This window comes from Artemia franciscana, chromosome 6, assembly GCF_032884065.1.
Source record: "Artemia franciscana chromosome 6, ASM3288406v1, whole genome shotgun sequence".
In the NCBI taxonomy this organism is placed as follows: domain Eukaryota; kingdom Metazoa; phylum Arthropoda; class Branchiopoda; order Anostraca; family Artemiidae; genus Artemia; species Artemia franciscana.
In genome coordinates this window covers 35,552,066-35,565,606 of record NC_088868.1, presented here as the reverse complement: position 1 = coordinate 35,565,606, position 13,541 = coordinate 35,552,066, and the positions used below count along the sequence as shown (strand labels likewise).

The 13,541-nt window shown below is 36.0% G+C and overlaps 2 protein-coding genes, 1 non-coding gene and 1 pseudogene across 3 annotated transcripts; 2 read left to right on the top strand and 2 right to left on the bottom strand.

The window, feature by feature from the left end:
• Positions 1–558: 558 nt before the first annotated feature.
• LOC136028580 (5S ribosomal RNA) lies at positions 559–677 on the bottom strand (annotated as a pseudogene).
• A 391-nt stretch (positions 678–1,068) lies between these two features.
• Positions 1,069–1,823, bottom strand: LOC136027865 (histone H2A-like). The gene has a single exon (XM_065705281.1). The coding sequence runs from the start codon at positions 1,453–1,455 to the stop codon at positions 1,075–1,077; it is 381 nt and encodes a 126-aa protein (XP_065561353.1). The 5' UTR covers positions 1,456–1,823; the 3' UTR covers positions 1,069–1,074.
• Positions 1,709–2,080, top strand: LOC136028554 (histone H2B-like). The gene has a single exon (XM_065706400.1). The coding sequence runs from the start codon at positions 1,709–1,711 to the stop codon at positions 2,078–2,080; it is 372 nt and encodes a 123-aa protein (XP_065562472.1).
• An 8,569-nt stretch (positions 2,081–10,649) lies between these two features.
• On the top strand, positions 10,650–10,813 carry LOC136028576 (U1 spliceosomal RNA). The gene has a single exon (XR_010617837.1). It is a non-coding gene; the product is annotated as a U1 spliceosomal RNA (small nuclear RNA).
• The last annotated feature ends 2,728 nt before the right edge of the window (positions 10,814–13,541 follow it).

Here is a 13,541-nt window from a genome sequence, read left to right as displayed (position 1 = left end):
CATGAACCTTCTTGAACCAATAACTAATCTGAAATAAAAGAAATGTTAAAATGTGTTTGTAGAAACGTTTTGTCACTATCGACTGAAGTCAAATAAAATTTGAGTGACAAAAATTTAATACATTGTTTGGTTTCTTGAAAAGAACAGCCAGCCTTAAACCCGTAAATTCCTGGGACCCTTATAGAAGACTTTTTTCCGAAATAAGAGAATGCTAGACAACCGGTGCGTATAGTTTAAGCTTAAATATAATGTCACTTTGGTTACAATTTTGGACTTTGTTTATTGGCTTAAATAAATGTGAGCCAACTGTTGTGGCCATTCAATTTGTCAACTTCATTTACTGGTTTATCACCTAAGCCAAAACAGTTGACTCAAAATTATTTATTACAGATGGATGGGAATCAAGAAGATGTCCCATTTAGTCTTTTTCTTCTTTTTTTCTTGTAAAAGATTTAATCAATTTGGTGCTATTAGAATAAGGAAATGCGTCTGTTTTGGAAAATTATTTTACTTGGAAAAACAGAAATCATAATAATAATTAAAATACAAAAAAGAAAACGCCAACAGCACCCGGAGTTCCCAGGCGGTCGCCCATCCAAGTACTGACCGGGCCCGACGTTGTGTGACATCCATGATCTGACGAGACTGGGTACTTTCAACGTGGTATGGCCGTTGTCTGAGAGATTTTGTAACAAAATAGCTGATGGTAAACAAAGTGAAAAGAAATAAAAAAAAATGCCAAATTTTAGCTAGTTCATGAAGCATGGTTTCAGTAGAATAACATTTAGAAAGAATCAAACCATGTTTATTCATTTAATTTTTTTTTCAACTTTTTTCCTTCCGAAACAAAGCTGGAAGCCCCCAAAATTTTTCTATGTCCCCCGCCTCCAGTAAATTCTTGCGCATTTGTTACTAATTAAATGTGAAGGCCCCTTTTTTTTGCCTTTTTAGATTCAGTTTATTTTCTTTTCATAGGTTTGTCCTTTCCAGGTGGTCACGTGCTACATTGTTATTCAATTTATTGGTAGCCCTTGAAAGGGCCGTTGGGTATCTTGAAGTAGGGCCGAAGTTCATTTAAGCCTTTGCCGGTTTTTCAGTCTTCTTTGGTAGAAGGACTGCTTGAATGTTGGGCAAAACGCCTCCTTGAGCAATGGTAACGCCCGACAGGAGCTTGTTCAGTTCTTCGTCGTTTCTCATGGCAAGCTGAAGGTGACGAGGAATGATGCGAGTTTTTTTGTTGTCTCGTGCAGCATTGCCCGCAAGCTCAAGGACCTCGGCCGCCAAATACTCCATCACTGCTGCAAGGTAAACGGGTGCCCCTGCACCAACTCGCTCCGCATAGTTGCCCTTTCTCAGAAGACGGTGGATTCTTCCAACTGGGAATTGAAGACCGGCCCTATTTGAACGAGACTTTGCCTTTCCTTTCACTTTTCCACCCTTTCCTCTTCCTGACATGATTTCTTGGTTACGAAATTCGCTTTGACTACAAACACCACAAATTCACAAGGCTGTCTGTTTCTGAATAACGCAATGAATAACAATGAAACGCAATAACACTCTGAAAAGCGCAAACTATTTATACTGGAGCCAAGAGCTTGAGTTCCTCTGAAAACAAATTTGTGCGAAAACTGTAGCTTGTATAAAACCGGGTCGAATTTTACAAACACTATCCAGTCGAAAGCTAGATTTTGTCAAGGAATCACTGATCATGGCACCTAAAACTTCAGGAAAAGCAGCAAAGAAAGCTGGAAAGGCACAGAAAAACATAACTAAAACTGATAAGAAAATGAAACGAAAGAGGAAGGAAAGCTACGCCATTTACATTTACAAAGTTCTCAAGCAAGTGCACCCCGACACTGGTGTTTCCAGTAAGGCCATAAGCATCATGAATAGCTTTGTCAACGACATCTTTGAAAGGATTGCCGCGGAGGCCTCTCGCCTAGCTCACTACAACAAAAGGTCCACCATCACTAGCAGAGAGGTTCAAACTGCTGTGAGGTTACTCCTTCCCGGGGAACTTGCCAAGCACGCTGTTAGCGAAGGTACTAAAGCTGTAACAAAATACACAAGCTCCAAATAAGGTGTTTTCTCCCGTCTACTACCGCCCAATTAGCTGGGCCCTAACAAACAGCCCTTTTAAGGGCTAACACCCTATTTTAAAACCTCTCAAATTACTTTCATTGCTCGTAGCTTTGATGTGTGAAATTTCGGGTAAAGTCAATAATACAACTTGTCCATTTTCAAAATTCTCTTTTTCGGTGGTTGGTCTCAATTTGCTAGTATAGAAAGTAATATCGACGGATAGTTGGAAGAGAATGGGGGGGGTGGCTTTTTCAACACTTTCCCTTGGAAACCATAGAAAGCCTTTTAATAGGTCTCTTGGGAATTTCTGGATGCTGGCCTTATTTTGTGTTTGTATATGGTTCTTTTTAATTAGATTTTGTTGAATGCCACACCGAATCTATGACCCATTTTATCAATAATGAGGTCTATCTTAATGATTTCAACCACTTTGTTATTGTTTCAAGCTTCTTTTCTTTCTTTTTTCTACTGGCACTTAAGCTCTCTCGCCATGGATACGACGGGCAAGTTGAATGTCTTTTGGCATGATGGTCACCATCTTGGCGTGAATGGCGTACAAGTTGATATCCTCAAAAAGTCAACTAGGTACGCCTCACTGGCTTCTTGTAGGGCCATCATAGCCGATTTCTGGAACCTTAAGTCAGTTTTGAAATCCTGGGCAATCTCTTTTAAGAGAAGTTTTACCACTTTTTAAGAGAAGGAACCCGATGGCTTACGAAAATTAATGTTTAATAGCGCTTGTCCTTGCTTTAAGTAAGAGATTAGAGAAAATATTAGATACTAGGCGTTTCAATTGGTTAAATAAAAACAACATAATAAACGAAGAACAAGGAGGCTCCAGGACAGGGTGTGGGACGACATATGGTTTGTTCATTTCAAAGGCATTAATAGGTAAACATGGAAAGGGAAAAACTTGCCTTTATGTCGGATTTAAATAATAACATAAATAATAAGCCGGTATTTACTGCTTGAAATGATACAGATTAATAATAGCTTGTTGTCATTTCCTGTAATGTTATTAAGTAGCAAACCTTCGTGGGTCTTGTTTCTTAAATAAATTGAATAAAATAAAACAAGTTTTTTTTAACAGAAAGTAAGGAGCTGCATTAAAACTTAAAACGAACAGAAATTACTTCGTATATGAAAGTGGCTGTTTCCTCATCAACGCCCCTCTTTTTACGCTAAAGTTTGACTCTCTCTCTTAACTCTACTTTTTAAACGGTAAAAAACTTTAGCGTAAAGAGCGGGGCGTTGATGAGGAAGCAGCCCCTTTCATATGCGAAGTAATTTCTGTTTGTTTTAAGTTTTAATGCCGTTCCTTACTTTCTGCTAAAAAAAACATGTTTTTTTAATTAATATCTGAACGTTTTTGAATCAATGCATGTTTTGATTTTGGCTCTCCGCAGATGAATAATTAAAACGAAATTTGTATATTTATTTTTTCGGCTAAATGGCTTTCTCCTAGTTTCGATCGAATGATTTTGAGAAAAAAAAGAGCGGGGGAGGAAGCCTAGTTACCCTCCGATTTTTTGGCTACTTAAAAAGGCAACTAGAACTTTTAATTTTTTATGAATGTTTTCATTATTAAAAGATATAGGTAACCTATAAATTAGCTTACATAACGAACTTCTGTATTCTCAGTTTTTTATTACGTATATGAGGGGATTCACCCCCTTGTCAGTACCTCATTCTTTACATTAAAGCTTGAATTTTGTCCCAATTTCTTAAGAATGACCCCTGAATCACAAAAGCCGTAAAATAAATAGTTGAAATTACTAAAATTACTTTAGCGTAAAGAGCGGGGTATTAGGAGTAGGTGAGCCCATCATATGCTTAATAATTTCTGTTCGTTTTAAGTTTTAATACTTTTCCTTACTTTCAGTTGAAAAAACTTTTTTATATTTATTTTTTTATTTTTTTCAAAAATAATGCTAGAAAATCCTGCGCTCCCTTCATAAAAATTTTTTCGCCCATGATAAATTCCTCTAAGGAAAGTTCCCCAACATACCCCCTCTTTCCCCCCCCCTGAAAACGTCTGTACAGTTCCAAATAAACATTACTATACGTAAGCACTGGTCAAAGTTTGTAACTTGTAGCCCCTCCTACGGGGACTGTGGGGGAGTAAGTCGTCCCCGAAGAAATAGTTTTAAGGTTTTTCGACTATGATGAATAAAATGGCTATCTCAGAATTTTAATCCGGTGACTTTGGGAAAATAATTGGTGTGGGAGGGGGCCTAGGTACCCTCCAGTTTTTTTGGTCACTTAAAAAGGGCGCTAGAACTCTTCATTTCCGTTAGAATGAGCCCTCTTGCAAGATTGTAGGACCAATGGGGCGATGCGATCACCCCTGTGAAAAAACAAAACAACAAAAAAACAAACAAACAAATAAACACGTATCCGTGATCTGCCTTCTGTCAAAATATACAAAATTCCGCATTTTTGTAGACAGGAGTTTGAAACTATTACAACAGGGTTCTCTGATACGCTAAATCTGATGGTGTGATTTTACGTTACGATTCTACGACTTTTAAGGGTTGTTTCCTCCTATTTTTTAAATGAGCAAAATTTTCTCAGGCTCATTATATGTATGTACCTTGCACATCTTTAGCAATGAGTTCTGTTCTTTTTGAATTGTTGTTTCAACTATTCTAACACAATTCCTTGTGATGAAATATTTGAGATATTTATGCGCCCATTCAAAGGTTCCGGCGTTAGCCAGATCCTTTAAAGGAGCTTCAAAAATTGTTCAATTTTAGAATCTGGTTACTCTTAAAATTAGAGGCGATTTTCACGTCATTTAAATTTTTTTCTTTAAATCATTTGGCTCAGTTACAATCCTTACACAAAAAAATATTTGTGTAGATAAAGGATTACAAGTATACTATTAATCATTTTAATTATTTATAAAATCTTTATCGTTGACGAAAAAGTATTTTAAAATTTTTAATAATGTAGTGTATGGCAAGCAACTTAATTTGTCAAATTTTAGATTTCGAATTAATAGTCTATTTGACCAAAAAAGGTGAGGAATGCTTCTCTAATGGAATTTATTTTTAAAAACTTTAATTCTAAGAAATTGATTCACTTAAAAGAGCACTATATCTATAAGTATTCATTGGAATGAACCTCTAAAATCAATCATTATTGTAAATGAAACGTAGGAGGGCGGGGGGCTGGTAAAATATACGATACAAAATCTAAGAGACAATCTTTTCTGTTTTGTCAACATTTATGTGAATTTTTTTTTATTTTTCCAATGAAACTACGGAGAAATGGAGCATATTTAGCAGATATACAAATACACATTTTTGGAATCAAGGGGAGCCGTGGCTATAGGCATTTACCTCGCGTCCTCCTTGGAAAACAACCTCCCCGACAGAAAATATCTCCCTGGAATATACCCTTCCCAAACATAGCCCCTTGGAATTTATCCTCAGCAGAAAATACCTCCAGGAAAAAATCCCCCTTGGAAATCCCCCCCCCATTCGAAAAGTACCCCCTCATGGAAGATACATCTTTGCTGAAAGAAAATTATCCTAAGATTTCTTCCTACTGGAAATTCCTCAGACAATCCCTTCTCCCTGTAGGAAACGACGCCACGAAAAATGTCCGTATATTTCCCAATAACAAATACTATCTATATGCAATGAACAAATTACTAAACTTAGAAAGGCACTTGAACTTCTACAATAGGGTTCTCTTATTTTGTAGTATGTAGTTAGGGAGAGAGATGCCTCAAAAAAGGCAATTTCATGCCGAAACATCCCAGTAAAAAAAAAAGTGCGAGATGCCTACTTTTGCTCTTAAATTTTGATAATACAAGAAGACAGAAAAAATTGAAAGGCCTTTTATGCACTTTGATTCTCGAATCATAAACAAATAAATATCTTTGGGCTATCTCATTTCACACAAGATGTAACATACAGAGCTTTTTGCTGAAAAATTGCAAGTGCTAGGGACCAACTTTATAAAAATGCTGTGGACCAACTTTATAATATGGAAAACCTGTCTTTCTAAAAAAAAAAAGACTTGGAAAGGGCTGCGGGAATGTTTGAAAGACCGTGAGCCCACTTTATGCTTTCACTTGTGCTTCCAACAATCCATTTATGATTTCTTTTTGAACTAGGTGCCACGCGTTTACCGGTAAGGCCTGAATTATACGCCACTTTCCAAAATCTATTGCTGCAGCCATCTATTCGACCAGAGGTCCATAGTTTCCGTGAAATAACAAACTTTGTCTATCAAATTCTGTCGGGACCTTATGGCAATATGAAAAAAAAGAAAAATGTATTTAATATAAAAAATATATAAATAATAAAAAAAATAAAATATATAAAATATTTATAAATTAAAATAAAATATATAAAATATTTATATATAAAATATATATAAAATATATAATAAAATATATATAATATATAAAATATATAAATATTATAAAATATATAAAATATAAAACATTTAAAATATATAAAATATTTTACTATTATAAAATATATAATAAAAAAAATATATTTATTATAAAAAATAGAAGTTTACAAGCATGGTGGCCATGCTGAATACATACAATGTGTTTCTATTTTACCGAATTATACTTTTATATGACAAACGTTTGTGGCTCTGCAATCAATTTGAATCCTTGCCCAAGCTGCTAGGTAATAAAACCCCTACAAATGCGTTACTTTTTGTTTCTTTGTAAGCATTTATTCATTTCTCCATTGTTTTTACAGAAGAATCTTTTATCATGATTGCAGCGGTAGCTGCAACCTAGTAAAGAGCGAACCACAGCCCATAGTAACCAAAAATTAAAAAATACATTTTGAAAAATACTACCTATTTAAAAAACATTGCCATCTTGCATTGACTCAGGAATGGTAATTATTATTTTGATTCGTCTTAAAAGTAAAACTTTATGCGAAAAAGATTCATGGTGATTTCGAAAAAAAACCTTTAACCCCTCAAAAACGGCGTCAGATCAAAATTAAAAGTGTACTATTGGAATAATCATGGTCAAAAGCCTTATACAGGGAAATTACAGTGAATAGTGAAATTACCTTGAAAAAAAAGGAGTTTCATGTCCCCCGCCTCCAGTAAATTCTTGCGCATTTGTTACTAATTAAATGTGAAGGCCCCTTTTTTTGCCTTTTTAGATTCAGTTTATTTTCTTTTCATAGGTTTGTCCTTTCCACGTGGTCACGTGCTACATTGTTATTCAATTAATTGGTAGCCCTTAAAAGGGCTGTTGGGTATCTTGAAGCAGGGCCGAAGTTCATTTAAGCCTTTGCCGTTTTTTCAGTCTTTTTTGGTAGAAGGACTGCTTGAATGTTGGGCAAAACGCCTCCTTGAGCGATGGTAACGCCCGACAGGAGCTTGTTCAGTTCTTCGTCGTTTCTAATGGCAAGCTGAAGGTGACGAGGAATGATGCGAGTTTTTTTGTTGTCTCGTGCAGCATTGCCCGCAAGCTCAAGGACCTCGGCTGCCAAATACTCCATCACTGCTGCAAGGTAAACGGGTGCCCCTGCACCAACTCACTCCGCATAGTTGCCCTTTCTCAGAAGACGGTGGATTCTTCCAACTGGGAATTGAAGACCGACCCTATTTGAACAAGACTTTGCCTTTCCTTTCACTTTTCCACCCTTTCCTCTTTCTGACATGATTTCTTGGTTACGAAATTAGCTTTGACCACAATCACCACAAATTCACAAGGCTGTCTGTTTCTGAATAACAAAAGCGCAAACAATTTATACTGGAGCCAAGGGCTTGAGTTCCTCTGAAAACAAATTTGTGCGAGAACTGTAGCTTGTATATAAACGGGTCAAATTTTACAAACACTATCCAGTCGAAAGCTAGATTTTGTCAAGGAATCACTGATCATGGCACCTAAAACTTCAGGAAAAGCTGCAAAGAAAGCTGGAAAGGCACAGAAAAACATAACTAAAACTGATAAGAAAAGAAAACGAAAGAAGAAGGAAAGCTACGCCATTTACATTTACAAAGTTCTCAAACAGGACTGCCAAATTGACACATTTTGTGTCAAAATGACACAATTTGATGTTGCGTGACACAATGACACATTAAGTCGAAATGATGGCACAATCGACGAAAATGACACATTTTTCAATAAAAAATTTTTAGGAGTACAGGAGAGGTATCCCACCTCGGACAAGATTACAAATATCCAGAGATGTCCTTCCTTCAGAATAATCCGTCTGGCTTGAAAAGGCACCAACAAATATGACAAAAATACTATATTGAAGCTGGTTGAATGGCTTACATATTGAGTAAATAAAAAGCTTAGCCAATAAAGCCGATTATGTATAGAGCCGATTACGATTACGACGTCATACGAAAAGTCTATTTTCAATTTACTGTCGGAATTGATTGTCCCTAAAATTTTTATAAATGTAAACTTGCCTCGTTGGCCGCTCAGACACAAATTCATTGTGTGTAACTTTAACTTAATCGAATGTTTCTATTTCTTTCATGACGCAATAAAAAAGTCATGATCCCAAGATAATAGGATAAGGTTAAGTTTCTTTTTTTTGAACTGATTTGGAAAAGATTATATATTCAAAACTCTAAATAAAGATTTGACAATTAAATATGATACCACTTGTGGCAAAAAAAAAATGACACATTTTGTGACACATTATCGAATCTGAGATGAAACAAAAAGCACATTTTTGGAAAAAATATGCCACACTCCTTAAAAAAAAATTTGGCAGCCCTGCAAGTAACCATGGAAAACGCAGAATAATTGAAGTCATTTATGAACAAAAATCCAATCTTTTCAAAAATATAAAACAAATTGTGAAGTTATGGGCAGATAGCAAAAAGGGACAGTAATTTTGAAGTATGGCACACCTTCTAGGGGTGTCTAAATAGGCTATGTTTATAGTGAAGTAGACGTGATTAGTGTTGTTAGTTGCCTAGTTGCCAACAGCTCTTGGATGTATCTTTTGCAGATTACATCCAAGGGAAGCTACTTTTAAGCGGGCAAGGGATGCTCGAAGGCACTCTTGGTTTGTTGCAATAGCGTGCCAAGTCCTGGGTGCTCTTGAGTCTATATTATCTTAGGGTCCTCATTCCTCCCTCGTCTAGGAACCATATTTCCATTCTGTTTAGGGGTTGGTTCCTCTAAAATGAGGAGTTTTGAGATCTTACTGGGGCAAATCCTTTCATTTGGGTATTCTATTGGTTTTTAGACACAATACTCTGTCTAGGGGGAGAACACGATTCAAAAGACAATTCTCTGTGTGAAGGGAAAAGAGAATCAACAGGCGATTGTCCATGTGAAGGGAGACCAAGAAACCGGTCTGTTGTGAGGATGGAAAAGCCTGGAGCCTAAGTCACAAAATCCCTGTGTGATCTTTGTTGATACATTCGGGGAGTCTGAAGTATGGCATTCTAACAGCATGATGATTGAAATGACTGAAATGCATTCTAAAAGAATGCATATTTTGGTACAAGGAATTGGTATGGTCAGGACTGGCCCTTGTTTCTTTAGCAGGCTTTTCCTGCAGAACCGTTCTAAATTTTACAGAAATCTATTTTGTCTCCAGAAGGAGAATACTTTGTGATTGCTGGGCCAATGGGCCTGTACGAGATTGGATGGAAACGATTCTTGTATTTATCTCTTAAGCCCTTAGATGGTGTAAAAGCGAGCCAAGTCCAAGCTACGTTTAGTTGTCTTTTGTTTCGTCTTAGAAAGTAATTATTTCTGGATTTATTATCCTTACAGCATAGCCAGGTAATTTATTTAGGCTAAAAAGTAAAAGGCAAAGCATTGCACAAGAAATCTGAACAAAGCTAACTCAAATCAATACACACTATTACTGCTTAAGGCGATTGATCTCCTGCCCTTGAAAAATCAAAAGATACCACCATCTTGGAATGCAACTTTCCTCGTACAACTTTGTTTCTACTAAGTCCTTTTAGCTCGAGTCCTTCTTATAGGACTTTTTTTTTTTCTATTTCTTTTGCTTTTCTACAGCGGCGTAATTTCGTGAAAATCCAAACTTGATGGGGATGGAGGGGCAAAGTTGGAGCCCTTTTTCCAAAATCAAGTGAAAAACGCAGTAAAAACTAAATAGAAGCCATTTGGTACCACAGAGGTACTATTTAGTACTCTAAAAGGACTATAAAGCTAGTTCAAAAAATAAAAATGATGTGTTTCTGTAGATGTTTGAATTTATAGGTTTACATTAGTTTTGACAAAGTTTTGGAAGAAACTAAATTTCAGAAAGGTTTGGGGAGGGGCAGTTGCCCCTCTCAGCTCCATACCAAATTTTGCCCCTACTTTTCCATAGTTCGAACCTAAGAGTTGTTTAATAAGCTTAGATCAAATTCTCCTTACTAGAATTAATTTGAAGGCCATCTTTTCTTCAAGACAGTTTTCTGGCTACATTGTTAGTAATAGGATGGAATTATAGAATTAATCAAGTAAATGACAAATGAAAAGGACAAAAAGCTACATCTGTTTAATAAATTAGAGTTTCTGAATGGCATTCAAAGCAACCGGATTTATGTCGAAAGATATTAGTAAAATGTTAGATTCTGAAGAATTCATACTTACCTGGCTGGGAAGCTGCCTTGATCATGAAGGAGGCGCTCCCAGGGTGAGGCCTTTCCATTGCACTTCGGATTGGCTGACCCCTGTGATTACCCCAAATGGGGGTAGCTCAACAGCGTAATGTTTGGTAGTGGGGGACTGTGTTCGCGCGGACCCATGTCCACACATTGACAAGGTTTCTTCCTTTGAGCCTAAACTACGTTGCAAATTGTGAGCTGAAAGAGAAAAGTATACAAATTGTTGGTGTTAAGACCAAGTAAATTGGATTGTTGGGCCGTATTGAAAAAAATTAATTTACTGACAAGCTGACATGTTTGAAATATTACGGAGAGAGTTGAGCGTATACTTTACAGAGAATGGTTCTGGAATTTTCTCCAGAACATCTCTTAAGTAAACACATTTTGTTTTTTTTAGTCAGGTGTTAAAGCAAATGATGGTATCAATGACCAGTCGCCATAATTCAATTAAATTGCCTAAACTGATTAAATTCCTGATGCATTTTGTTTTTGAAAATACTCTGTAATTATCAAAACTAATTGGCTTTTAAATTGAAATAGGAATCGAATCAAATTGCTGAAATTTAAATTAAGTCACAAAGGCTAGTCTTAAAAAAGTGAAATGCCCTTGGTCACCACACATTTTATCAAGTCAATTGCATTGGCAACATATCAAACTAAGAATTCCTTCACTACCGCTAAGCTTCTTGAAATATTTTAATAGGGGTGCCTTTGGCTACAGCAATTGATCGACCATTCAGCTACATTACAATTATTTTTGGGCCTGATTACTGAATATTTATGTTATTTTCTGCGGATGTAGTTTTAGTAGCATGTCATTAAAGTTGCCCATGAATTGCTGTTCATTGAATATGTTTTCGCATCATATGATTTTTTGGCCCGTAATTACTTGATTCAACATTGAATTTCTTATTGTTTTCGAACCTTGTTAGAAAAAACCACGAGGATTTACTAGGATTTATTTTTATATACACAAGTCAACCTTGGAAATTTTGATAGCTCTGGCCTCTCCTCCAGGGCCTTCAAACTTACACATTTTGTGTCATAATGACACAATTTGATGTTGCGTGACACAATGACACATTCAGTCGAAATGATGACACAATCGACGAAAATGACAGTTTCTTCAGTAAAAAATGACACAATCGACAAAAATGACACATTTTGTTTAAAAAAATGCCACATTTTTTCATCCAAGTCTTGTCTTTTAAAAGAAAAGTAAAATTTCAATTTTATACCTCCATGAAAGCTACAAACTAATGGAAGGGAATAGCACTACCTAACGGTGGCAGTAGTACACAAATAGTGGGGAATACAGGACAGATGCCATCACCATATTTAAAATTCAAACCACGTGAAGAAAACAGCCATATGCAGAAATTTCAAATCGAAATGTACGCTGAATATCTGATCTTAATAGGCTTTTTGATTGAGTATTTGATGTAGCCAACTGGTACATACTTAATAGTAAAAAGTAAACAGCATGCAGTTTACCAAAGCTGTATGCATAAGCAACAGCTCCCATTTTTAGGAGTACAGGAAAGGTATCCCACCTCGGACAAAATTACAAATATTCAGAGATGTCTTTCCTTCGGAATAATCCGTCTGGTTTAAAAAGGCACCAACAAATATGACAAAAATACTACATTGAAGCTGGTTGAATGGCTTACATATTTGTTAAATAAAAAGCTTAGCCAATAAAGCCGATTATGTATAGAGCCGATTACGATTACGACGTCATACGAAAAGTCTATTTTCAATTAGCTGTCGGAATTGATTGTCCCTAAAATTTTTATAAATGTAAACTTGCCTCGTTGGCCGCTCAGACACAAATTCATTGGGTGTAATATTAACTTAATCGAATGTTTCTATTTCTTTCATGACGCCATAAAAAGGTCATAATCCCAAGATAATAGGATAAGGCTAAGGCTACTCCTTTTTGAGCTGATTTGGAAAAGATTATATATTCAAAACTCTAAATAAAGATTTGACAATTAAATATGATACCACTTGTGGCAAAAAAAATGACACATTTTGTGACACATTATCGAATCTGAGATGACACAAAAAGCACATTTTTGGAAAAAATATAACTCACTCCTTAAAAAAAAATTTGGCAGCCCTGCAAGTAACCCTGGAAAATGCAGTCATGAAAGCACAGAACAGTTCTCAAGCAAGTGCACCCCGAAACTGGTGTTTCCAGTAAGGCCATGAGCATCATGAATAGCTTTGTCAACGACATCTTTGAAAGGACTGCCACGGAGGCCTCTCGCCTAGCTCACTACAACAAAAGGTCCACCATCACTAGCAGAGAGGTTCAAACTGCTGTTTCCTCATCAGTGGCTGTTTCCTCATCAACGCCCCTCTTTTTACGCTAAAGTTTGACTCTCTCTCTTAACTCTACTTTTTAAACGGTAAAAAACTTTAGCGTAAAGAGCGGGGCGTTGATGAGGAAGCAGCCCCTTTCATATGCGAAGTAATTTCTGTTTTTTTTAAGTTTTAATTCCGTTCCTTACTTTCTGTTAAAAAAAAACATGTTTTTTTAATTAATATCTGAACGTTTTTGAATCAATGCATGTTTTGATTTTGGCTCTCCGCAGATGAATAATTAAAACGAAATTTGTATATTTATTTTTTCGGCTAAATGGCTTTCTCCTAGTTTCGATCGAATGATTTTGAGAAAAAAAAGAGCGGGGGAGGAAGCCTAGTTACCCTCCGATTTTTTGGCTACTTAAAAAGGTAACTAGAACTTTTAATTTTTTATGAATGTTTTCATTATTAAAAGATATAGGTAACCTATAAATTAGCTTACATAACGAACTTCTGTATTCTCAATTTTTTATTACGTATATGAGGGGATTCACCCCCTT

Coding starts and splice junctions, on each gene's coding strand:
- LOC136027865 (XM_065705281.1), bottom strand. CDS start 1,455: ATGTCAGGAAGAGGAAAGGGTGGAAAAGTGAAAGGAAAGGCAAAGTCT.
- LOC136028554 (XM_065706400.1), top strand. CDS start 1,709: ATGGCACCTAAAACTTCAGGAAAAGCAGCAAAGAAAGCTGGAAAGGCA.